The 23,774-nt window shown below is 53.1% G+C and overlaps 8 protein-coding genes across 8 annotated transcripts; 3 read left to right on the plus strand and 5 right to left on the minus strand.

Annotated features, from left to right (window-relative positions):
* Nucleotides 1–1,583: 1,583 nt before the first annotated feature.
* CTAM01_15086 (uncharacterized protein) lies at nt 1,584–2,017 on the minus strand (the record flags this gene model as incomplete). Its single annotated transcript, XM_060531085.1, has 2 exons — nt 1,584–1,872; nt 1,980–2,017. The coding sequence occupies 2 exons, from the start codon at nt 2,015–2,017 to the stop codon at nt 1,584–1,586; spliced, it is 327 nt and encodes a 108-aa protein (XP_060374328.1).
* Nucleotides 2,018–4,288: 2,271 nt separating this feature from the next.
* Nucleotides 4,289–5,988, minus strand: CTAM01_15087 (uncharacterized protein; the record flags this gene model as incomplete). The annotated part of the gene is made up of 2 exons (XM_060531086.1): nt 4,289–4,854; nt 4,911–5,988. The coding sequence occupies 2 exons, from the start codon at nt 5,986–5,988 to the stop codon at nt 4,289–4,291; spliced, it is 1,644 nt and encodes a 547-aa protein (XP_060374329.1).
* Nucleotides 5,989–7,033: 1,045 nt separating this feature from the next.
* On the plus strand, nt 7,034–8,329 carry CTAM01_15088 (uncharacterized protein; the record flags this gene model as incomplete). Its single annotated transcript, XM_060531087.1, has 1 exon — nt 7,034–8,329. The coding sequence occupies one exon, from the start codon at nt 7,034–7,036 to the stop codon at nt 8,327–8,329; it is 1,296 nt and encodes a 431-aa protein (XP_060374330.1).
* Nucleotides 8,330–9,646: 1,317 nt separating this feature from the next.
* Nucleotides 9,647–10,573, minus strand: CTAM01_15089 (glycosyl hydrolase family 61; the record flags this gene model as incomplete). Its single annotated transcript, XM_060531088.1, has 1 exon — nt 9,647–10,573. One exon carries the CDS (start codon nt 10,571–10,573, stop codon nt 9,647–9,649), a length of 927 nt encoding a protein of 308 aa, XP_060374331.1.
* A 670-nt stretch (nt 10,574–11,243) lies between these two features.
* Nucleotides 11,244–11,435, minus strand: CTAM01_15090 (uncharacterized protein; the record flags this gene model as incomplete). The annotated part of the gene is made up of 1 exon (XM_060531089.1): nt 11,244–11,435. The coding sequence occupies one exon, from the start codon at nt 11,433–11,435 to the stop codon at nt 11,244–11,246; it is 192 nt and encodes a 63-aa protein (XP_060374332.1).
* A 2,047-nt stretch (nt 11,436–13,482) lies between these two features.
* Nucleotides 13,483–15,096, minus strand: CTAM01_15091 (uncharacterized protein; the record flags this gene model as incomplete). The annotated part of the gene is made up of 1 exon (XM_060531090.1): nt 13,483–15,096. The coding sequence occupies one exon, from the start codon at nt 15,094–15,096 to the stop codon at nt 13,483–13,485; it is 1,614 nt and encodes a 537-aa protein (XP_060374333.1).
* Nucleotides 15,097–16,883: 1,787 nt separating this feature from the next.
* Nucleotides 16,884–20,934, plus strand: CTAM01_15092 (RNA-dependent RNA polymerase; the record flags this gene model as incomplete). Its single annotated transcript, XM_060531091.1, has 4 exons — nt 16,884–19,591; nt 19,720–19,875; nt 19,929–20,249; nt 20,316–20,934. 4 exons carry the CDS (start codon nt 16,884–16,886, stop codon nt 20,932–20,934), a joined length of 3,804 nt encoding a protein of 1,267 aa, XP_060374334.1.
* Nucleotides 20,935–21,324: 390 nt separating this feature from the next.
* CTAM01_15093 (uncharacterized protein) lies at nt 21,325–23,168 on the plus strand (the record flags this gene model as incomplete). Its single annotated transcript, XM_060531092.1, has 4 exons — nt 21,325–21,641; nt 21,706–22,027; nt 22,079–22,484; nt 22,513–23,168. 4 exons carry the CDS (start codon nt 21,325–21,327, stop codon nt 23,166–23,168), a joined length of 1,701 nt encoding a protein of 566 aa, XP_060374335.1.
* Between the last annotated feature and the right edge of the window lie 606 nt (nt 23,169–23,774).

The following is a 23,774-nucleotide window of genomic DNA, read 5'->3' on the forward strand; positions in this document are numbered from 1 at the left end:
GCCCCGCCTGTTACCGCCAGACAACACACTGTGTAGGCGCCGGCTGATTTCTGAATCTAGTACCAGGGCAACACAAGGTTTCCATGGATCGTCGCCTAGGCAATTCTTAACTTCTAGTTCCCGTTAAAATACGACACTAACAAACGCCCTCAGTCAAATCCGTTCCATCCGGATTCTAGCCCCAATGAAGCGCTCTACGAAAAAGGCGCATTGCTCCTCAATATGTGGGATTAGATTGCCTCGTCCAGAAAGTTGCTGAGCAGGAAATCCATCTGGAAAGTAGAAAGTAGGGGCTCAGCGTATGGAAAGATCTCGGCATAGATTACTCGGCCTGCTGTCGTTTGTCGCCCACATGAGCAGAGTTGCGCTTGCTTGGCAAAGGGATTTATGCCGTGAACCCCAACCAGAGCTCAGGCCAAGCAAAGGCTCCAGAAATGACGCATCGAGATGGCAAGTTCGTCCAAGGTCCCACATCTCACGGATCAACGGACCATCCCACTGCCCAAGCTCTCAGCCATCTCAAGTCTTCAAGTTTGTGAGAGACCATACCCAGGTGACCGGTTCTTTACAATCAATGTCGCATATGAATCACCAGAGCCGTTGCTTTTCGTGGCGGAGTCTCGACCTGCATCGTGGCGCGTGGCCTGCATATCTTGGGACGTGGAAAAGCCCCAAACAGGAGTCGTGAGTGAAATCGAGCTTGATCCAAACAGTTTCCTGCACGCTGTACCCCGGGTTTGAGGATTGAGAAGGGGGGCGACATGGATGATTTCAAGCCGAGAAATATCTGAAATGTCCGATTCCTCGGCGCAGGCAGCCCTTGATGACTGGCTGCTCATTCGACATTCTCGCCTCCGGACTGGACAACTTCCACGCTCGGTGCCACTCTATGCATCAAATGCATTTTCATGAATCACACACAAGAGTAGAGACGAAGGAAAAGATCCCCAAGAAAATTCCGAGCTAGCCAACCCAGTTCATCTTGCTGCAGGGAGTCCTCACCTCAGTCCTAAGTCCTGCAGAGAAAAGAGTTGCTAGGAACTAGCGGCCCGTGCCCTTCGTCTCACGGTGCAGTCTTGGACGATCCTCCAGAAAGCGAGGCGACGAGGACGAGGACTGTGGCTCGGTCTGCACTGAGATTACACCGCGGCGAAACATGTCAAGGCCGTCTGTGCGGGGACAAAGAACCAGCAGAATACGGCAGCCCATCACATGTCCAAGTCCGTCGGGTAAGTGGAGATTAGTCAAGGCGAGTGATTATTTGCTTCGCGCATCCTTGGCGGCTTAGAATTACCTAGTCCTGTGGTGAGGTCCGGTCAAGCGACAGTCGCACGTTGCTATTGGCCCCGTCCACGAAATCTTTTATACCGCCTGACTCCATAAGAGATGCGAAAGGCTTGGTAAACAATACATCATCAGGCGAAAAACTTGAGTTGGACTGTATGAGATGATGGATGCATGCTCGTCACATAAGGTGAGGTAGTCTCGATGGTTGCAGATTGAAAGATAGTAGGATGTATATTGTTTGAAGTTGGGCACGATAGGGCAATGTGGCTAGTTAAACATATCAACCTCACTATCCGTCAATCCGACCACTTAGGACGATGAGGGTAGATTTCCTTCAACAAAGCCTCCATGCGAGCCTTTCCAGCCAGCTCTGCTTCTTCAGGCGACGGGGACGGTAAAGGGCTGCTGAAAAGCGGGGCCCGGATTTGGCGGTCCGAAGCAGTCGGAGTATCAACGTATCGCTTGATGGAATATGCCGAGTCCGACGATACGGGAATTGCGGGTCGTGCAACCTGTGGGGCCGGTGTCGGTGTCGGAGCTGGGATCGGGACCGTAGGCGGGGCTGTCGGTGATGCAGCGGAAGTTCTGTATGGCAGGAATACCGGAAAGTTAGCAGGCGGTGGGGGGGCTCTAGGATGGCGGTACAAGCCAAAGTGACAGTGTTCCATAGAATAGCCTTGATTAGCACGCACCTGTGACCGCCATTGTAAACAGCGCCAGTGGAAGACATGATTGCAGTGGAAAGGGAAATCCAGGCGATGGTTAAGGGTCTAGGCAGGCCGGAGACGGACAGCCGTGTGACTCGGATGAACCTGGATGGGCGGGTGGGGCCGAACCTTGGCTGATGTTGTTCGGGTGCGGTACTTTGGTGGGTCTTCAGCAACTGGTAGCAAGGTAAAAGCATCAAGCTCATCAGCGTCACTGGAACTTGTAATCAGACAAGGTCAAAGGCTGATGCAAGGAGCTCGTGATGATGGGTGCAGTAAAGGCACGATGGGCACAGATTGAGGGAATCGTTCGGATCGATCCATCCAGGCAACAGGGACATACCGAGTATTTAAAAGCATCAAAACGAATCACTGGCGCGGGAGGAAACAAATCCAGCAGGAAAGATTCAAGAGACCATCCAGCAAACCGTTCCGCGGAGGCAGCCTTACGCTAGACATAAAAACGCCTGCAGCGAACCACAACATCAAGCAGCATCTATGTGAGATTCCGCAACGTGGGTGCCAGAATGGCGGGAAAACGCCATCTGGACAGTGACGTGATGGCGCGTTCCCAGCTTTCTACCCCGGCACCCCTAAGCTTCTGACAACGGTCAAGGTTATCTCCAAAGTCAATGGTTCGCGGACGATATCCGCCACACGAGAAAGCAATAGTAGCTCCGGTCATGTTAGGCAGATCATAGGGTAGGTTTACGCGCGGACGCAAGCTCGCGAGGGTCACTGGCTTCGCATCGCAAAACCCTGGAAGATGTGATGGCGATGCGCCCGCCGCAGATGCACTCAGGGTCTCGAGCTCCAGAGGGCCTAGACCTTTTGCACACCATCGCAAAAACCCCCTTCGCTGGGGGATGGATAATTTGACAATGCCATGAGCCGTCGTATCGCGGTACCCCGACATATCACTCTGTCCCTGTAGCCAATCTTCATTCGTTGAGAGAACGAGGAAACAAAGAGTCGAGTCCAGATTCTGCAGCCAAGATGCGCGCAGCCGCAGCCATATGTGACGTCAATCAACACGATTACTCGAGCTACGGGGCGCCGGAGAGGCATCCGATGGGAACCAGGGGAGGGGTTCTGTTACTCAAGAAAGTGGTCTAGCGTTTACGCATTCCACAGCCACCACCCCGGCGTCAGCGTACACCAGGCAATAGCAAATACTCTCCGCAGTTTGAATTCCCTTCTCCAAATATCTAGATGACCTAGGTATCAATGACGTGGGCGGCTCGATGATTCTTCTTGGACTGTGCTGCTCTCGCTTCGAGCTGCGTACTTCTTCGACTTGCTCTGCTCCCATTGCCTGGGTCCTTGTGGCTCATGAACGATCGCTGACGTAGCGCAAAGAGTGAATAGTCGCGATATCGAGGCTTTGGCTATGAAGAGGGGTGCTTGAAGGAACATCCGGAAGACACCGGCTTTCACATTACCCTCGTCAAGAAACCGGAAAGTCGAAAAATGCCCTCCCCAGGCGACTTTTCTGCCATTTTCACCTACCCACCGTCCCCCTCACGGACGGTTGGACCCTGACTCGTCGCGCGTCAGGGGTCCAGAGACCCCCGGCCAGTCCCGAAATCGCAGAGATCGGCGCCCACGCCGTAACCCCCACCAAGGGCAGTCAAGGGAGCTCAGAGATCGTCAACAACACATGTCCCAATCTGAGTTGGCTCCCCTCCCGATGAGCATCTGACTTGACGCCCCTTGTACGATATCTTCTTCGAGATGGCTTGAACCGGATGCGCTCCGGCGAGGCAACAGAAAGGCGGACAGATGATCTCCTATTTTCAGGGCCAGCTCAAGTCCAGGGAGAAGAACAGCGATGACATCACCGTCGTATCTGGTTTGGCCATCACGCTATTTGTTTGCCCCAACGAACTGCCCAGAGATGAAGCGAACGCAGCACCGATGAGGCTACCATATAGGGCCTCATATCGGCCCGTGATAGTGTGGCGGTTTCTAGTGTGGTCCATCTTGGGATATTATCTGTTTCCGCATTTATGAATTATTCACGCCAAAGGTTTCCGTCGTGTGCTATCATTAATATTAAGAGGGTTTTCTAGGATTGCCTACACCCTCCGTGTCAAGCCCTTCGTCGCCGCCAACATCAACAACTTAGACACAATTGATCTCCCTACTTTCTTACCGCCAGCATCGTGCGATTCGTTCCCTGCCGTCGCCGGGGCTGTCGAACCGGTAAAGATTCCATGCTTCCTCCAGAATTCCATACGTGAATTTCTCCAATTCACATCTCGCCAACCCGGCGGTCAGCTATATCCAGTCCATCACAATCCAGATGCTTGACTGAAGCTAAAGTTACATCCATCTTCTCTGCCAAAGACGTAATTGAATCCCTTGGTAGAGACAAGAAGGGGCGGCGATGATGGTGACGCCAAAGGCGCCTTTTGTTCTTGAGCCGGTGGCACATCTTGCTTGTAGCACTGTGCTTGGGGCTTCTTTGTTGAGATTTTTTGGACAACAGGTGCAGCTCTTTTCAGTCTCGGCTGTGTATCGGGTTCTCTCTCATTCCATTTGCATGCCAGGACCTTGAACTGGACCTTTTCGGGGTGTGCATGCCTGCTGTTCTTGCTTTGGGTGGCGTAGAGGATGAACCTCTTCTGCAGCCAGGATATGGTGTCGACTACTCTAGACTTGACATCCCAGTGATCCTCGTCGGGTTCGTGAAAAACTCTGCCCTGACATTTGAAACCATGTGTTACAGCCTTCGCCGATGGATTCGCGCTCCGGGGTTCGATCTCTCTCTTTGTGCTGTTGGTTACTTTCAATGTCTTGATCATCTCAGTAACCCGGTTCGGCGATAAACGGACGTCGTCGGTATCTTCCTTTGTACCTGTACAGATCTTTAGTCAGCATGACTCTCACTCTCAATCAATGGAACAGTCCTACGCTTCTTAGACGGCTCAAGGATAGAGTTCTGGGGTCTGATATCGAACGACGGGGCAGCGGCTTGGTTCGAGGTAGTGATCTGGGCCGGAATGACTTCTAGGGAGTCAATGCTTTTGTCCTTCTGAACTATTAGATAGTCAATGAAGTAGAATGTTTCTAGGTTGGGCAGATACTGAGCGAGAAATTCGTAGAGGTGGACAGGGTAGACTTTGGTGGCGAGGCCGGAGGAGCGGGTGCCGCAATGACCGCACCGAAAGCCGCCAACACTAGTTTCCCACGCGTGACAGTAGGGGATGGCGACGTGGCGGATATTGGCAAGTTCGTTGCATTTGATGGACTGCGAGATGCGACACCAACTTCGAAAGTCATCTGCGGACAGGTACTCAAGGCACACAATGTCAAAAGAGCCGCCAAGCGAGACGACGCGGTCGCCCTTCAGCTTTAAGCCACCAGGTGCACTCGTCAGGCGTCGAACGACCTTGGCTGACTCGAAGCAAGTAGCGGAAAGCTTCTTGAGGACTTGACTGGTAGAGACGTAGTTGGAGATGTTGGCTTGGGGCGTCGGGTATCGGGGCTCCAGTATGGCGGGCCAGACCCTCGTAGGTACACTCTCTTGAGCAAAGTCGAGAAGAACATCGTCTTCGTCCTTGGTATCTTGGTCACCGAGTGACCCTGGCGGCATTGGAGAGGGGTAATGGGTGATGCGAGCTGCAGTCCTCAGGCGTAGAAAGTGCATGCCTGGTTCGAAAATGGCATCCTCCCAAATCTGCTCTCGGATTTCGGGCGGCAAACGCGAGAAGCAAGTGAAGGAGCGAGCGGACGCCGGAATATCAAACTTGACTGGTGATGACATTGTGAAATTATTCTGCTTCTGCTCTCTTGATTGCCGGTATCCAAAGCGAGCGGATTGAGAGACTGATGGGGAACTAGGGATGGTGGATGGTTCCATGAGATGGGGGAGTGAGGATGCTGTTGTGTCTGATGGAGATATTAGTGGAAGAATGTTGTCTGCTGGAGAGAGGCGGTTAGATAGGCGACACGCCCTCTTGGCAGGCGGTAGGGGGATGGGCCATTCCATTTTGTGGCGGCGGGCAGTGAATCACGCACTCGGGCGAAGGTTCCGAGATGCTCTTGACTTGACTTGGGGTGAAAGTCGGAAAGTATTGAAGAAAGTGACGGCGAGAGAAGAGTACGAGGTAAGGGTGATGTTGGTGCGTACCTAGGTACCTGAAAGAACGTACCTTAGTAGGAGGAGCTCCCTCACCAGTCACGTGTAGGCTAACAATGAGGTGAGATGAAGGTAGCGATCCAGTTAGCAGTGAATCGGAAAAGAAGGTGCAAAGGACTTTAGGGCAATTGATTTTCATGTTGAAGGTTGGCAACCCCACTCGACCTACTGCCTTACCTTTGCGGACAACAGAAGGCTGAAGGAAGGAGCGATTAGGATGCTCATGTCAGTAACGATTTAGGAGTTTTACGACTCCTCTTCATTTTCAGGTGGTTGTTTGTACACTCTATCAGGTTTCTTGAGACAGTATTGCGAGTGAGTTCATTCCATTTCCGAATTTGAGGTACATACTCGTGCGAGATTTGCCAACATTCACGAGGAATCAACAGGTCTTTGGTCGTTCGTGAGTTTCGCAATTTCCGTCAAGTTAAGGGAACACAGTGAAGTAAATTGGGACAAGAATACGGTTTCTTCAGTAGGAATGAACAAAGAGGCGCTCGGTACCAACATGAGTGTATTGATTAAACCATTGAGTACATTCAGTTACTCAAGGAGACATAAGGAGGTTGAAGGAGGCGACGATGGCTGGTGTAAGGTACCTAGCTGACGGCATCAGAATTCGGAGCCGACTCGGACCTGTGAGGTACGTACCCTCCCCAGAACCCACCCGACGTACCTAAGGGGAAATGTGGGGGGGGTTGCCCAGCAGAGGTGCCTTCCACGTAAGGTACCTTGTAATACCCCAAGACCCTGAAAGCTTCCGGAAGCTTACCATCAGACGACGAAAAGCCTCCGACTGAACCAAGCTTGCAAAACTTCCGATACCTTCCTATCCATTTCATCCGCAGCTATGCCGTAAAACTCAGTCAAAGCATACATCGCTGCATCGACCAGTATGAGTATGGCCTTCGCGACCCACCCGAACCAGAAGCGGTCTGCCTGCGAGCGATGCCGCCGCCAAAAGCTCCGATGCTCCCGCCAAGACGACGAGAACGGGACACGCTGCACGCGGTGCGTAGAGCGGGGGATGGATTGCGTCGCCGGTCACCAGCGCCGCATTGGAAGACCGTCAAGACGCATGACCTTGGACCATGCGATGCCGAAGCGTCTACCAGAGGTTTCTGTCCCTTCCACCAACACAGACGGGGAACAACGACCGGCCTACTCTGTGACCCATGATAGCCTTCACGGTAACTCGCCACTAGACCCCTCAACGAGCACGACGGCGTTGGGTCACGGAACCACCACCGAAACGACTATCTCTTTGGACTACCATCTGGACGACTTTCCCTGGAATATGTCCCTCGATCCTCAGTTGGACAGCTCCATCTCCGTCCAGATGGCAGAAGAGGAGATGGGCCGCATAACCAGCACACCTCAGATCCCAGATCCGGCAACTCAGAACGAAGCTTTCGTCAAAATCTCAAAGATCAACGTCGATCTTCACTCCTATCTGTCAAGGATTGAGATCAACAGACCGCATCTCGACTTTTGCTCCTTCACCCACCCATCCTCAATCCTCAGCGTCAGCGGTCGCACCATGCCGGAGCTCGTCCTCGTCGCCTTCCAGGACTTTGTGGGCACTCTGACAGGCCTGAACAAAATGGCTAGCATTCATCGAAGTGCGTCGCCAACGACTAATACTTCAGCCGCTCGACCAGCACTTGCAGAGGGTGAATTATACTCTGAGGCTGGCTCATTGAACCCCTTGCTACTTGTGCGCGGCAGAGCATCTTCGCCGCTCGCTCTCCAAGCCGCTGTCCCCAGCACCAACGTCCTCGACCAGCCACTAGTTCTCATCATTACTAGCTGCTACGTACAAATCATCGCAATCTTTGAGGAGATATTCGTCCAGATACACAAGAGACTAGAGGCAATCGCTTGGGACCCAATTCAGCCGATCGAAGGGATCAAGTTTGGCGCCTTTCCAATAGAAGATGCCCATCTTCAAGGTGTCATTTTCTCCCAGATTGTCGAAAGTCTACTGGAAAAAGCTGATCGATTTCTCGGCGTCCATCAACCCATGGAATCCCCGTCAGGGACCGTCATGTCATCGAGACTTTTGTCCCCTATTCAGTCTGATCTTCTCCATGGCCAGCTCGAATCCAAGGACCAAGCCTTCGTACCAAGGTCTGTTGGGCTCAAGATTGCTATTCGACGCTTGCGATCGACTTTGGAGGCAGCAGCATGATTACAAGCCAAGGATGGGAATGTCTGTATCATGGGACAAAAAGCGACAATAACCTGATGTCCACCCCATAAGAAGGTAATACATCAAGCCCTCCACCAGTAAAGAAATCCGAGTCTCTTGTACTACCGGCACTCAAGGCCCGCTGCTTAAGCAATGCCGAGCATGCCATTGATGCAAATGTACCCTCAATCTACCCTCTCGGCCCACAACGGCGCACCGATCCCGTTGACATCGGCACCGCCCCCCGAATGTGTGCTGCGGAATCATCCAGCTCAACGTTTCAATGGGCGGGTTACTCGGCAGAGACTCCTACCGGCATGCCTCAACCCGCCCACGTCAACACTCGAGCCCAATCGGCATAGTTCATCCGCGCGGCAGATTGCTCCCGTTTGCGCACTCATTTGACCTCAAATCTGCTTACATCGGCACCATCTACTCCACCATACCCTCGGTGGAACCCATAAAAAATCGGTAGATATATACCTGGAGCAGCCCCCCTTCGACAGCGTCTTGGCACCCGTGCCATGGCTCAAGACCTTCGATATCAGTTGACGGGCTCGTAGGGATAGGCCCCTAGGTACCAGTAGGAAGCTGCCCGCCTACACATTCTTGTCCCCTCCCCCTTTTCAAATCTCTCTTCCGCTAGACCCCCACATCTTCATCTATTCGTGACAAACATTCACACTACCTGCGGCACAGCGGTCTGCTATCCGAATCTATCGTCCGTTGAAATCTCTTCTACGGAGGCAGGAAGCTAGCAACACGCTTGGAAGAGATGGGTACTTGTCAACAGCTCAAGGAACTAACCCTGGCGACAGGATAGCGGGCATCAGCAGCATGCCATCAGTCTGTGACGAGCGCTGAGTTAGGGTCTTCCCGCGCCCTAATCAACGAATACCACGTCGTGGTCTCGACATCTCAACATCACTCCATGAAAGGCCTGGGAGTTGGTGAAGGGGTAAGCCAAGCCGAGCAAGACTTTTCATCACGAATGGCAGTCACTTCACAGAACGAGGCAGGCACGGACAAGGTTGTTTTGAACAGATATACATTGCAAAGCTTGAAAGACGCCCAGCTGCAAAAAAGGTGCGCTAGACGCTTGTGGTGGTGGTCGACTGAAAAAAGGGTGTTGTGCTTGCAGCGATATATACACCGGGTATAAATCTATTTACATGGTTGTTTGAGAAACGAATCAATGTGCTCATTCAGAGACCTTCTTCCAAGTGGAACAAGGCCTCGTATTTTCTTTCCTCCTGGTTTTTCACCTGCACGCACACACGCACACACACACACACACACACTGCATTCTACCAACGCTTAGTGGCGGAGGCGGAAAGAGCGAGCGTGGCGGCGAGCCTTCTTAGCGCAGGCATCGTCAGCAGCGCCGGAGACGGCGGGAGTGGCAGAGGGAGCGGTGGTGGAGGGAGCAGAGGGAGTGGCGGGGGTGGTGCTGTTGGAGCCGGAGCCAGATCCAGAGCCAGAGCCGGAGCCAGAGCCGGAGCCGTAGAGGGCAGGGCCAGGGATGGTGTAGCTGGAGATGGTGGCGTAGGGGTTGAACTGGATACCGGCGTCGGTGTTCTTGTACAGCGCAGTGCCGAGGGTTCCCTCGGGGTTGGCGGTGCCGGAGCCAGTGATCTTGACGTTGACGCACTGGGGGTAGTTCTGGGCACCGTTCAGGGAGCCAGCACCGTGCATGGCAATGATCTCGTGGCGGAGAACGTAGTTGCCGGCGGCGAGGTCGGAGGGGATGGTGGTGGTCCAGGTGTTGTTGTTGGCAATGAGCTTGGTGGCAGCCCACTCCTGGGTGGCGATATCAATGCCAGACTCGTCAATCTTGACCCACTTGAGGGTGGTCTTGTCGACGGAGGCCCAGTCGTCACCGTCGACCTTTGCGGCGTAGGTGAGGACGGGACCAAAGTGAGACTCGGGCCAAGCGGACCACTCGAAGTCGACGGTGCCACCGGCAGCGACGGTGGAGGCGACGGCGCCAGGAGCACCGTTCTTGTGGCAGTTGATGTCGGCGGAGGCGTAGCCGGTGCCGTCGACGAAGCCGTTGTCGAGGTTCTCGGCGGACCAGGCAGAGATGGAGGGGGGAGTGCCGCCGTTCTGCTTGAGGTAGTAGTAGTCGAGCTTGTAGCCGGCCTCGTAGGCGCCGTCGAACTTGAAGCCGGTGACGGTGCCGTGGGCGAGAGCGCTAGCGGCGAAGGCGCCGACGAGGGCGATGGTGGACTTGACGGAAGACATTTTTGAAAAGGTCGGGGTTGTTGGGATGGTCCTGTGGGAAAAAAGAAGGAGGAAGGGTTGGGAAGAGAATGAATGAGCTTGAATTCGTTGGATGTAAGAGTTTTTGCAAAAGAATGTCCCAGCTTCACACAGTGAAGAACTGACGGTTGACGGTTTGGAAAAAGAATGAAGTGGTGAAAGAACCAAAGAATGTGTGCGACCTGCAATGTTGGATGAAGAACCAAGAGGGAAAAGATATCAAACAAAGCGAGGACATCGTCGTGTTATTTATCGCACCGGGAGGCTCTTGTGTAAGATGCCAAGCAAGCAAACCCCCCTTTCGTCCTTGTCCAGCTCTCAACTATTCCCAACCTGGTCGAGTCCAGTTCCTTCTTGCCAAGATAGTCCTACAAGCGCCTGATAGCTGAGCCGCCCCCTCAACCCTACTCCGTAGTGAAGTGGGAGCAGGGCCGGTGGAGATGGCAGAAACTTCATAAGACCGAAACACCAATATGCAAACCAGAGTGGTGGAATTTTGGGGGGGTGGCACCCGTCGTGGCCGGGGAGAGGAGACCAACGGGTCCAACAGCGTCACAGCAGCCGGATGTGCTCCGATTTGGAAGGGATACCGGTCTAGGAAAGATGAGATGGACCGTTCCACTAGGAGGCGTAGGCGCTCAGTTTCGTAACGTCAGCCGTTGGGTTGTCTGGGCGCTCTGCCGTCCTCTCCCATGTTCAAAGCCTTGCAAGTTGATAGCCATGATCTGGCCCAGGGGCTCAAGCTGGGATCATGGCTGGGGTTGTGCGGCGCAAGGAAGGTGATGGCCATGATGGAGTCACCTGGGTATGCATGCTGTGCTGCTTGGGTCAGTATTGAATACATACCCAATGCCCAGTCCCAATAGTTTACTCATCATCAGCAAGACGCCCTGGCGAACACGACTCTTTCGCCCAGAAACGGTGCGTGAGAGAAGCAGGGGATCCCGTAATAGTCATGGATCCCCCCCCTTGCCATGGTAGCCGAGAGGCACTACATACTTATCAGCAAGCACGCAACTTGCAAGCGAGTTGCCAGAATTTGCCAGACTTGCCAGACTTGCCAGACTTGTCAGAGTGAGAACTTGAAAAGACTCTATTCGACTTAGTCATGGGGCAGAGTTACCACGTTGAGAGGGTGGCCGGCGGGAACTGTACAAATACGGCGCAGCACGGGCGCACCGGAATCTCAGACGTAGCGCCGGGCTTGAAACAGACCCTCCTGCCGCCCTTAATATGGGAAGGTAAATCATAGGAGGATCGGATGCGCGTTACCCAAATGCTACCACACTCTCCACCCAGACCTTGTCCTATTGCCAGTAACTTGTCTTGCTCTTGCAAGTTGACTTGCATCATACGGATACGCTCAACGATATCGTGATTCGTACTATCAGTACGCAGTCTAAGTGGTTCGGAGCCGAAGATGATGACTACTTGTAGAGGGGCTAGTGGTGACGACTGTTCGGATACGCCCCATCTTCGCGAGAGGAACCTGCAAATATGCATATCCCCATAGCTCCATTCTTGAGTGAGTGTCAAAGATGACCGTAAGACATAGTCCGAGTGCCGATCTACGCCAGTGATGCATACTCTCCCGTTAGCCTCTCTCTCTCTCCTCTTATCCATATACTCATTCTCGACTCCTCGAGTGTCGCATTTCTGCGAGTCTGTAACTCTCTGTCAGCAAAACTGCCAGTGAGTTGTGCAAGTGCCTCGGTCTCGCACTTCTCCGCATGGTCTGAATAATTAAGGTGTGGTTCCTAGTGCCATATTCCCCTGAGTATCGATCCACATTTCTCGCTGGCGCCCACGTTTTTTCTGTCTTTTCCGATTGAATTTTTCTTTGCCTCGTTAGGTCCTACTTCCCGCCGTCCGGTCTGCCCCCTTTCACTATGGAGTATGGATCCCGTCGTGGCGCGCTGCTGAGCCTACTGGGCCGCTGGCCTGTCGCATAGTGAGTGAATCTCGTTTCGGGCATTCCCATGCGTCGATCCGCGTAGTCGAGATGAACTCGCCAAGACAACTGCCGCCAGACCGTTTCTTCTTTAATGCGCCGAGCCTCTAGGTCATTGGCGATTCCGTCTCGTTCCACGGTTCTACGGGTTCGTTTACTTATCAGTCAATCATCAGTCTGGTTCTTTCCAACTCGTCGTCTGTGGGCACTTTCGATGAAACGGCGCCCGCATACCTGTCAGCGATTTAGCAGCTTTGTCAACTTTTCGACCGTCAAGCGACTTGCCGGCCAAATCTTCAAGCCTCTTGGAGTCTAAGCCGTAATAGACCATCTCAGTCTCTGACTCAACTTCGCACTTTCAAGACTCTTGGGCGCATGCCGTAACCGCTGTTCTCGTCCGTGACCGTCGAGTCTTGCCCTCTTCCCCTTATTCTGGCGTGATCCACGAGCTGCACTTCACAGCGTCGCGCCGAGACGGCGTTGCGGCGCGTGATTCCTGTACAAGGCCGCATTCGACAGGGCTGGTCGCCAAACGGTCGCCGCGTCACGAATCGTGATCCTAGCGTCAACCTTGATTGGGTTAGTGTTTGTTTGAGATAGACTTTGATGGTCGTCAAGCCCCCTCCCCTGACAGCGCTCTCTAAATCCGCTGCATATCAGAACTTCTGCTCGATATGACGACAACAGCGGTGAACACTAATTAATGTCTGCAGGCTGTGAGTTGCAAGCGGTGCAGGGGACATCTCTGCTCGGTATAGGCAGCCGGTGTCTCATGGCAGATCGATTGCGTTAATGGCCCCCTTTCGTGCCCCTCTCGTCGACTCTTAATCCCGGCTGAGCATGTCAGCAGAGTTGTTTGCGGCAAAACTCTCGATTGAATCATTCTTTGGCCAAGCTTTTTGTTGCGTTCGATGAAGAAACTCTCTTTAAGAGAACTATTTTACAAAAATGCCTGGATGGCTTCCCAGAACGCTGCAGGGCTCTCCCACATGGGAAGATGACCGGCGTTTGGCACAATCTTCAACTCGGCGCCGCTGTCGCCTAACGCACCCTTGAAGCCCTCCATTGCCTTGACCAGCGCACCTTTGGCGTCGCCATCACCCACGACCAGCAAGCCGGGAACTTGGCAAGAACCAAGCTCTGGCTTCAGATCATAGTCCCACAGCGCTTGGCAGCTATATCTGAAGCCTTCTACGTTGTTTGCTGCGACTATTTCCGTCATGGCTTTTACCACGTCCTCCTTCTCCAACGTGGCCGGATGGAACCACCGAACTACCGTCTGCTCGGCCAGCTTTGCGATTCCGGCTCCGCTATTCTCCTCTGCAACCACGATGCGATCCTTCCAGGCCTGGGTGTTAGCCGCACTCGACGTCACGTTGAAATCGCAGGCGATAAACTTCTTCAGTCTATTGGGGTACCTGAGCGCAAAGTTGGTTGTTGTTGCGCCTCCCATCGACACTCCGATGAGGGCGTGCAGCTTGGGGATGCGAAGTGCATCAAGAACACTGCACAGATCAGAGGCAAGCAAGTCCAGAGTTGCCGGCACAGGCGGGCCCGGGATGGCGTGTCGGCCTCGTGTGTCGTACCGCAGAATGCGCAAGTCGGGGCGCTGCTCCTTCAAGATCTTCACGACTGGATCCCACATGTGCAGAGACGTCAGCAGAGAATTGCAGAATGCTACGGTAGGTGCCTTGGGCGAAGGGTTGCCTTCCAGCTTGTAAGGGATCGAAAGTTGATCTTCGGCTGTGATGTACGAGTCGATGACCTCGTCCTTTCCGGGAACAGTAGTGGTCTTGCCATCCGGGGCAGTAAAGGTGGAAGCCGTGGCCGGCAGCTTGGCCAAATTCTCCAGGTCGCGAGAGGCGGGACCAAAGACGTAGAAGAGAGAGTAGGTACGGCGGTTCATGCCTGCGACCTTCTGAACCATCTCTGCAGCCCAAGGAGTAGCCGTAGAGGCCTTGTGTTCGGGACCGCCCAAGCCATTTGCACGGGCGTAGTCATGGAGTACGAAGAAGGTAGTGTTGCTGCCGACGCCGTCGCCAATGGAGGAAATCTTGAAGAGACGGGTCCTCAGCCAACCGGGAACCTTGGACAGCATCGGAATGTGTTCTTCGGCGTACCACTTCTTGAACTCGGCCTCGTCTGACTCGTCTTTGAGAGTGGTCTCAATGGCCACGAGCTCGATGCCCTCGGCTTCTTCGTCGGAAAGCTGCTCAATGGGGATGAACAGAGGGGCCTTTTGCTCAATGACCAAGTCGAAGAAGTATCTGGTGACGGCCACCTGGCCAATGGTTTCAGCCTCACGAGCAGATCTGTTTGCGCGGAGCGTGGTGTATGTGGGTGTCTCGAGGTGGGACATGTCCGTCACATCGTAGGAGGCGAGGTAGGTCGGCTCCTTGCCGTCGTTGGCGCGGTAGCGCAGGCCGTTGGTGAAGATTTGGGGGAGACGCAGGCGGGTTGGGCCGTGCTCGTTGTTGTACCACTCGTGGAATTGCTCGATAGCCAGTTCAGGCTTCGGCTGCATAGTAACGTAGAGCATTCCGGGGGGCGCCATGGTGAACACTTGACTCAATTGGTGTTGTCTGAGGTGTATTGAGAAGTTTGGACAGATTTGCAAAGGAGCAAAGACAAATGGCCGGGGGAACTCGGTATGTGAGGTATTCAGTCAGGGTGACTTCGGGTGCCGTGGGAAGCTCGGGGCGGGGCTTATGACGAACGCGGGGTCGAAATTGGAGAGAGGGTCCAGCGCGTTCGGGATCTTGACACGGCAAGCTGTGCGACGGCAATTCAAGTCAATGCTTTCAAGGATGCTTTGAGGAAGTTTCTTCGATGGGACCGGTTTATCTCAATGGGACGATGTATCTCAGAGAATCCGCGTCTTGCCAACCCAAGGTGCGGTAACCGTGGGGACGAGGGGCGTCGGCCTCGGCCAGCCATTGTCGAAATAAATAACCTGGCGCATTGTGGCGGAAAAGTGTTCTGCCAGCACCTTTCGCATCGCTGCCTCGCGATTGATGATTCTTCCAGGAGCATATGCTTGGAGCGATATCGGTGGTGGTAATGGGCCGTTTCGTTGAAGGCTATTGACTGAATATTCCCCTTGACTTGTCGCATCTGGATCTCGAAGCAAATATGCATCTCTCAAATGGAGGACTACTTCGCCACCGCGTAGAGCATCGCATTTTCTCAACGGCATCCGACGTGTGGATTTGATCAAGGTATTCCGTACGGTAAGGCAGGTGGAATGGGAAACGACGTCGAGGTTTCGGATGGAAACGGCAATCGGCAAGAACTCGGAAGGATTTGTCCAAGTCCCTGAGGTGAGATACGGACACCTTAAGCTCCTTCCCTCTCTACTCTTGAATCTGCCTGCCTGTTCGGAATGTTACAATGGTGAAGTATCAGATGACAGGTTCATCGCTACCTGTAGCTTCCCATCCTTCTTTCCGCTCCTACCCCCACGCCCTCAGTCAGTTTGATTGAAGGAAGCCACCACCGTCAACAAACCTGCCATCTGCCACCTGCCTCTTGCCACCTGCCAGTCCAATGGAGGGGCCAGTACTCTCCTTCTGGTTGGCTGAGTTGTGGTCCCCTGACCCGCTGCACATTAAGCAAAGAAGGACCGTTCTCTTTCGGGACCAGAGGGAAGAAGGCCCAGAGCGGCTACCTTTGCGTGGGGCAGATAGCCATCTGATAGACCGAGCTTTGGGACGTTTGAAGCTTTTCGCAATCAACGTGTCCAGCAAGCTGGAGCTTCTCTTCCACGTCAGCGCGGGCATGATGAGACCGCATTTCATGGAATTTTCAGTAAATCGAATCGCTTCTGTAGCCCGCGACTTGACATCTCTCGCATCTCTTTTCATTCAGTCTTCACCGCTCCCTCGACAATCGCTGCAGCCACTGCAAACAGTGTCCGCTGGGTCGACCCAACATATGCAAACCAACCTGCAGTCTGCTCGCTGTTCTTTACCATCCCTAACCGTGTCCAATCATTCCGAGCGGTGTACCTCTCAGATGTGACTGGCAAAATACATGGAAAGAAGGGTGCGCCGTCGTTTTTCGATGTGTGCTGTGTGACCTAACAGGACTGATACTCGTTCCAGGTGTGAGATGCTCTCAACACACCCATTCACCTTCCATCGACAACCCCGGCGTCCGCTACACTTTGGCTTCTGCCTTTGGTTTAACTCGTCTATGTACTCGCATTGCTCTTAAAACGAACTTCTGACTACCCGCACTCTTCGGGGGCTTCAGTCTCATCCTTAGCCCCGGCCTCGTCTCATAGTTTCAAGTCGAATAAACCTTGCCGCTTCCCATCACGAACTTGCTATTACTTTCGCAATGGAGGTCTTCCTGACCAACGTGCCTAGGCACCTTACGGATCGAACTCTGGAGAAGGAGCTTAGGCCGCACATGAATGCTCTCGGCATCCTTGAATGGGCATGCTCAACGAAGAGCAAGAACGACAAGGGCTGGGTGACGTTCCTCAAAGCAGAAGACGGAAAACGCTTTCTGAAACGTCATGGAAAGGTCATCCTTCCTGATGCTGGGGCTACATTCAAGCCCACTTCGAAAGGAGGAAAGCCTCCCAAGGAACGGGCGAGAGCAAACCTGTTTCTAATGAACACCCATGTCTATGTGGCCCCAAGCAACAGACCACCCGACCCTTTCATGATCAAGAGTCTTACCCATCGTCTGGAGGAAAAACACAGACAGCGGACTCAGCAAGATGCTCCCTCTACCGACGACGCCATCGTTTTTCAAGTCAGCCACTTGGCTTGCGGCCACAACACTTTTCAGCCAGACAAGACCTTGACCTTCAACGAACAATGTCGCCTTTCTCAAAGAGGCCTAGCAAAGTTTGGCAAGAGAATGCTCATTCTAAAGTTTGAGCAGGGAGTCAAAGTCGAGATCCCTCACTCCTCCATCGTCGAGATGATACACACATCTGTTCCCTCCAGTTTCACCCTTCTCCTCAGCGAACCACCACGCTTCTATCATACAAAGTCCGATTTGGAACAACAGATGGAACGTCTAGGCTTGGTCGATGATGCCAAGAGACCTCGGGGAAAATCACTCACTCGTAGCCTTGGTCTATCCAGCAGTAAGGAGCATTTGAAGTGCGCGGGAACATGTCTCGTCTACCAGCTGGGAATTTTCGGTCCCGACTTCGATCACAAGATCATCAGCCTCAAGAAGAAGGAAGTCATCGTTATTGCGCACTCGAAAGTCGCTCTCAACCAGATGCCTATCTTTTACGGAGTTGACTACCACACTGAGTGGGCCAAATTCTACGATGGCCTAGTCAAGGCCGGATCCGCCAAGGCATTACCTTTTGGCATCCTGTTTCAGCTGCAGTCCTTGGTCTTCAACAACTTTTTACATCCACGCAGTGCTCACACCATGTTGATGTCCCTAGAGAAATTGTTTCAAAGCGCCAAGTTAGATGGCAAGCCGGAGCCCGTTTCCCAGCAGGCGTTCAAGGTTTTGCATGGCACTGGCCACGATGGAATCGACTACCCGTGTCATAACACTGACCCAAGTGACCTGGATCCCAACGAGATTCTGAAATACCTCATCTCCACTGAGAAACGTCTGCAATCCGAAAGCAACATCGAGTTCAGAGATGTCCTGCTGGAGCCTGAGATAACCGATCATCATGCCTGGATTTTCAAGGCCACAGTGACCCCGACGAGAATCACCTTGCATGGACCTGATCTGGAGCCTCTCAATCGCATACTTCGCAAATATCCAAACCAGACGGACTATTTCATGAGAGTCACCTTCGCCGACGAAGATGGTAGTGATCTATTCTTCAGTGGCAAGGTTTCCTACGATAAAATCTTCGACCGCTACAAGAGCATCCTGGGCAAGGGCCTGGAGATTGCTGGTCGAGTCTATGGCTTTCTTGGGTTCTCCCACTCGTCACTGCGATCCCATTCAGCATGGTTTTCAGCTCCATTCTTTGACGATTGGAACAAACTGCAACTGTACGGAAACATCATCAAATCGTTAGGTGATTTCGACAAGATACAAATCCCGGCCAAGTGCGCCGCTCGCATCGGACAGGCCTTTTCGGAAACCCCCTCATTCATTTCCATCAGCGAGGCCGACATCAACCGCTACTATATCCCGGATGTCAAATCGATGGAGGGGAAAACTGAACGCGTTTTCAGCGATGGTGTCGGCACAATCTCCCGCGAAGCTCTCGAGCTGATTTGGCCCCGCCTGCCACGAGGCTCGTTCCATTCTACTTGTTTGCAGATCAGGTGGGGAGGTGTCAAAGGAATGCTATCTCTGGACACAAGGCTTCAGGGTCGAGCGGTGTGCATTCGAAAAGAGTCCATGGAGAAATTCCCCAGTAAGGATTGGGAGAATCTCGAAATTTGTGACGTGGCATCACGGCCTCTCAAATTGGTGCTGAACCGGCAATTGATTAAGATCATGGAAGACTTGGGTGTATCCAAGCAATGGTTTCTCCGACTGCAGAAGATGGAGCTTGATCGACTTCGGGCAGTAACAGCCGATGCGTACAACACGGCAACATTCTTGCATCTCCAGGCCATCGGCACAAGTTTCTTCCTGTCGACCTTTGTCAAGAGCCTTGACAAATACGGCATAGACTACCGTCAAGACAGGTTCTTGAGAGCAGTGGTCGAGTCGATTGTTCTACGGGAATTGCGATTGTTGAAGCACAAAGCCAGAATACCCGTTCCTAATGGCGCCACCCTTTTTGGAATCATGGATGAGACGAAGTTTCTCAAGGAGGGCCAGGTCTTTGTCTCTTTTGACACTTTCCGAAGACCTGGAAAGCCAGCCACTGTCGGATCTATCAAGGATGGTACCTTCATGCTCGTGACGCGCTCGCCAGCTCTTCACCCCGGCGATATTCAGCGAGTTATGGTTAGAGTACCACCGGCAGGTCACCCCTTACGGAACCTTCGCAACTGCATCGCGTTTAGTCAGTTTGGAGAGCGCGACTTGCCTAGCAAGCTCAGCGGTGGTGATCTTGATGGCGACTTGTATAACATGATGCAATGCCCGCAATGGTATATGAAGCTGCCGACTACCCCAGAGTAACACCGGAGCCGCTTGGTCGATCAGTGACGAGAGAAGACATGGCCAATTGGTTTGTTGACTTCATGAAGTCTGACGTACTCGGCATGATTGCCACTAGGCATCTAATTCTCGCCGATAAACATCATGAAGGAACTGTGAGCGGCGACTGCATCAAACTAGCCGGTCTACACTCGACTGCTGTGGACTTTTCGAAGACAGGCATCCCAGTCGCGCGGGAAGATATCCCAAAGGCGCCTATCTTTCGCCCGGACTTGTAAGTCCATGTTGTCGCTCGGCGTAGCTTATCACTGCTGATATATCTCACAGCCTCGCGCCCGCACCCCCTGCTCAGCTGTACGATCGAACGCAGATCGACTTCCTTGGCAAGGACGAGGCAGTCGACGACGATGACGACGATTTCGTACCATCTTACCGATACTACAAATCAGACAAAATCCTCGGCGAGCTTTATCGCAATGTCGACGAAAAGCAGATCTGGGATGATGAAATCAAGAGATCCATCCCCAAGACCGGACCCTCGGTTTGGGACCAGTTTGTAGGCTTAATAGAGCGAAAGATCAAAGACTATACTCATGGGCGAGTGAGCTGGGAAACGAAACTTAGGGAGGCGAAAAGCTTGCGTGACGTGTGAGTGGCTCTGGGACTTACGTTGTGGCGATTTAGTGTATCGTTTCCAGCTAATAGTCTTTCCAGATACGAAGACCATCTCTTCAGTGCCATGACAACGTACTCTGACAGTCACTTGAAGCAGCTGACAGAAGTCGAGGTGTTCTGCGGCTCAATCTTCAACAAGACTGGCGCGCAGACTCGTCGTCAAAAGGACAACTCAATGAAGCTCAAGCAAGAGTTCGATCGACTAGCCGACCTCATGGTGCAACAAATGCGGCGCAAGTTCCGCAATGTGGGAGACAAAGCTGCCCAACCTACCGATATCTACAATAATCCTGCACCGACTGGCACCCGCCAGATTGACGATGACATCGAACGGCTCTTGGCACCGAACAAGGATGCGTTGGAGATGTCATATGCGTGCTTCATGGTCGGTTTGCTGCCGAGTACCGACCTTGAGCGCGGACACCGAGCAACACAGCTGGAAAGCTTCAAGGTTATTTCGGCGGGTGTCTTGCTCAAAGAGCTCACCGAGCTTGCTAATCGCGTGAAGGGTGGCCGATTGGTCAACCCCAGCAACGGCGACGCTGCGGGCGGTGGGTTTGTAGGTGTCAGTGGTGGGCCAGCAATGTCCTATATGTACATCGGCTATGACGTGGATGTCGGGCAGTATCCCAATTATGGATACAGCCATTACATGTAGAGTACCTGTGTGAGGTAGATCATGATACGATCAAAAACTTTGTACGATATTGAGGCTGTATCTTTGGTGGGCCTCTTTGAACATTTGATTCAAAGCCTTGGAGGACGCTAGGAAAGATGATTTGCCGGGTTTAGCGTCGCTTCCAATCAGTGCGCGAAAAGTCTCACTAAAAGCCTCCGCTGCTGCTCACGTCGAAGGATTGTTCCCTTGACCAGTTACGAAGACGCCAGTGTAAGCCTCCGACTGACTTCCCTGCTACCTGGAAAGCCTCCTGCTGACGCGAGATGGAGATTCCCTATATATGACAGGACGAGAGAGTAGGACTATGCTCTTCGTGTTCATGGGCCATCTGCATTCCCGTTGCTCTCTTTACCCAATCCCCAAATCGCGATGATGCCCCCCGCAAAGCCGGCTTCCAGCAGCGAAATTTTGGAGAACCTGAACTCTTCGCATATTCTCACTGAGCCCAGCAAGACACATTCTCTTCAAGTTGAAGGCCAGAAAGAAGACAGCCAGACTGCGGTCGAGGCATCGACGGCGTACAGGAAGGACATACGCTTCTGGGTCATCGTGTTCGCGCTATGCATCACTTCTCTACTCGCTTCCCTAGAGACCACAGTGGTTGTGACCTCATTGCCGACTATTGTTGAGCGTTTGAAGTTTGGGAGCAGCTATGTCTGGGTTGGCAACATCTTCTTTCTCACCAGGTCAGTCTCGGAGCATCAGCCCAGCTACATGTGGCCGAAAATACTGATATGAAGTGCAATCAAGTGCGGCTGTCCAGCCTCTCTTTGGGCAGGTTTCCAATCTTTTCGGCCGCAGATATCTCACGCTATTCATCGTAGCAATCTACACTCTTGGCAGCGGAATCTGCGGTGGCGCTAGTAGCCCGACGATGCTCATCGCTGGGCGAGCTGTGCAAGGCATGGGAAGCGGTGGCATAAACATGATCATCGACATCATCATCTCCGACCTCGTCCCACTTAGGGATAGAGGTAATTATATCGCCATCATCCTGGCAATATACGGGGTCGGCATGGCAATCGGACCGTTCGTGGGAGGCATCATCGTGCAAACTACTTCATGGAGATGGGTGAGCACTCGCCTTCATGCCAGTATTTTCCAACCCAAACTGACAGAACAGGTGTTCTACATCAATCTCCCAGTTGGCGGCCTCTCACTCGTTCTCCTCTATCTTTTCCTTCACGTGAAATGGGATCGGACCGCCACCTTCAACGGCAAACTTCGCCGAATCGACTACATTGGCAACTCGATCCTCATCGCATCTACAGTCTCCGTTCTCATAGCCCTCACCTGGGGCGGCGAAATCTACTCTTGGTCCTCTTACCGCGTCATCATCCCCCTCGTTCTCGGCCTTGTAGGCCTCGTTGCCTTCTGCATCTTTGAGGGATCAGGCATCGTCCCGGAACCAGTGATGCCTCTACGCCTCCTCGCGAACCGGACCTCCGCCATTATCTACGCGACCACCTTCCTCAATTCCGCAATTCTGTACTGGGCATTCTTCTTCCTCCCGCTATACTTTTCAGGCCGTCAAGCTTTCAGCTCCAGCTCGTTCAGGTGTTCAACTACTCCCCGTGACCTTGATCTCCATTCCGGGCGCCGCCATCTCCGCCGTCGTCCTCGCACGATGGGGCCGCTACAAAGCTCTCCACATCGCAGGCTTTGCCCTCATGACACTCGGTCTCGGCATATGGGCCGTCTTGGACAGGTACAGCAGCACAGCAGCCTGGGTCCTCGTACAAGTCGTCCCCGCCGTTGGCTCAGGCATGCTTCTCAACACTCTGCTGCCAGCCTTCCAGGCAGGTCTTGCAGAAGCAGATCAAGCTGCCGCGACGGCAAGCTGGTCATTCATCCGCAGTTTTGGGAGTATCTGGGGCGTCGCTATCCCCGCGGCCATCTTCAACACGTATACATCGTCATATGCCGCGCAGAAGATAGATGACCCTGCGGCTCGGGGTATTTTACAGCATGGCAATGCGTATGCCAGCGCCACTAAAGCCTTTGTCGAGTCCTTCGATGAGCCGACGAGAAGTCAGATCATTGATGTATTCACCGAGGCTATGAGAAAGGTCTTTCTCATCGCGATTGCGTTCGGTGGCCTGGCTTTCTTATTGAGCTTCTTGGAGAGAGAGGTTGAGCTGAGAAAAGAGCTGGAAACTGAGTTTGGTCTCGAGGAAAAGAAGAACGCTGACGGAAATAAGGATGCTGTCTAAGTGATGCCCATCAGGAACTCAGAACCCCCTTGCCTTATTTGCTAGTCATCTATTTCTCAAATTCACCGGAAGAAACACTCCATCTGGCTACTCAATACAATGTCAAGTCTCCCAGCTACTACGTTTGGTAGGCACCTGGTCAGAGGCTCTTGAGCTTTCAGGTAGGCTAGGCTCGAGTTCGCTCGGCTTGAACATCTGTTTCGCAGGTCACAGCCGGCGGGATACTCTTCATTCCCAAGACCTAGCCCAATCGATATGTACTATGACGGCACCGAAGATCGTTGCAATAGTCGGGGGCATGCGGAGACCGCAGCGCCTTGAAAGACTGTTTAAGCGACGTTGACGGACAGCGGAGTAGGTAGCGGGCCAGGACTTCCATGACTCGACTCCGTCTGACCATCACGGAGTCAAAACTAGCGTCCGTAGTTGGGTGTTTTAGCTTCACGACTTCAGATTATTGCCCACTTCCCGCTCTAAGCATACCTGCCGGTAAAAATGCGGACAGAACGAATAGTGTGCTACTCGTGCGAGGTCGGAAGCCCCCGACTGTGAATGAGAGTAGTTCTTCACTTCATCTTCAACTTGAGCATGCAGGCAAGCAAGCAA

Source organism: Colletotrichum tamarilloi (assembly GCF_030869305.1).
Source record: "Colletotrichum tamarilloi strain Tom-12 chromosome Unknown Scaffold_147.1, whole genome shotgun sequence".
Classification (NCBI taxonomy): Eukaryota; Fungi; Ascomycota; class Sordariomycetes; order Glomerellales; family Glomerellaceae; genus Colletotrichum; species Colletotrichum tamarilloi.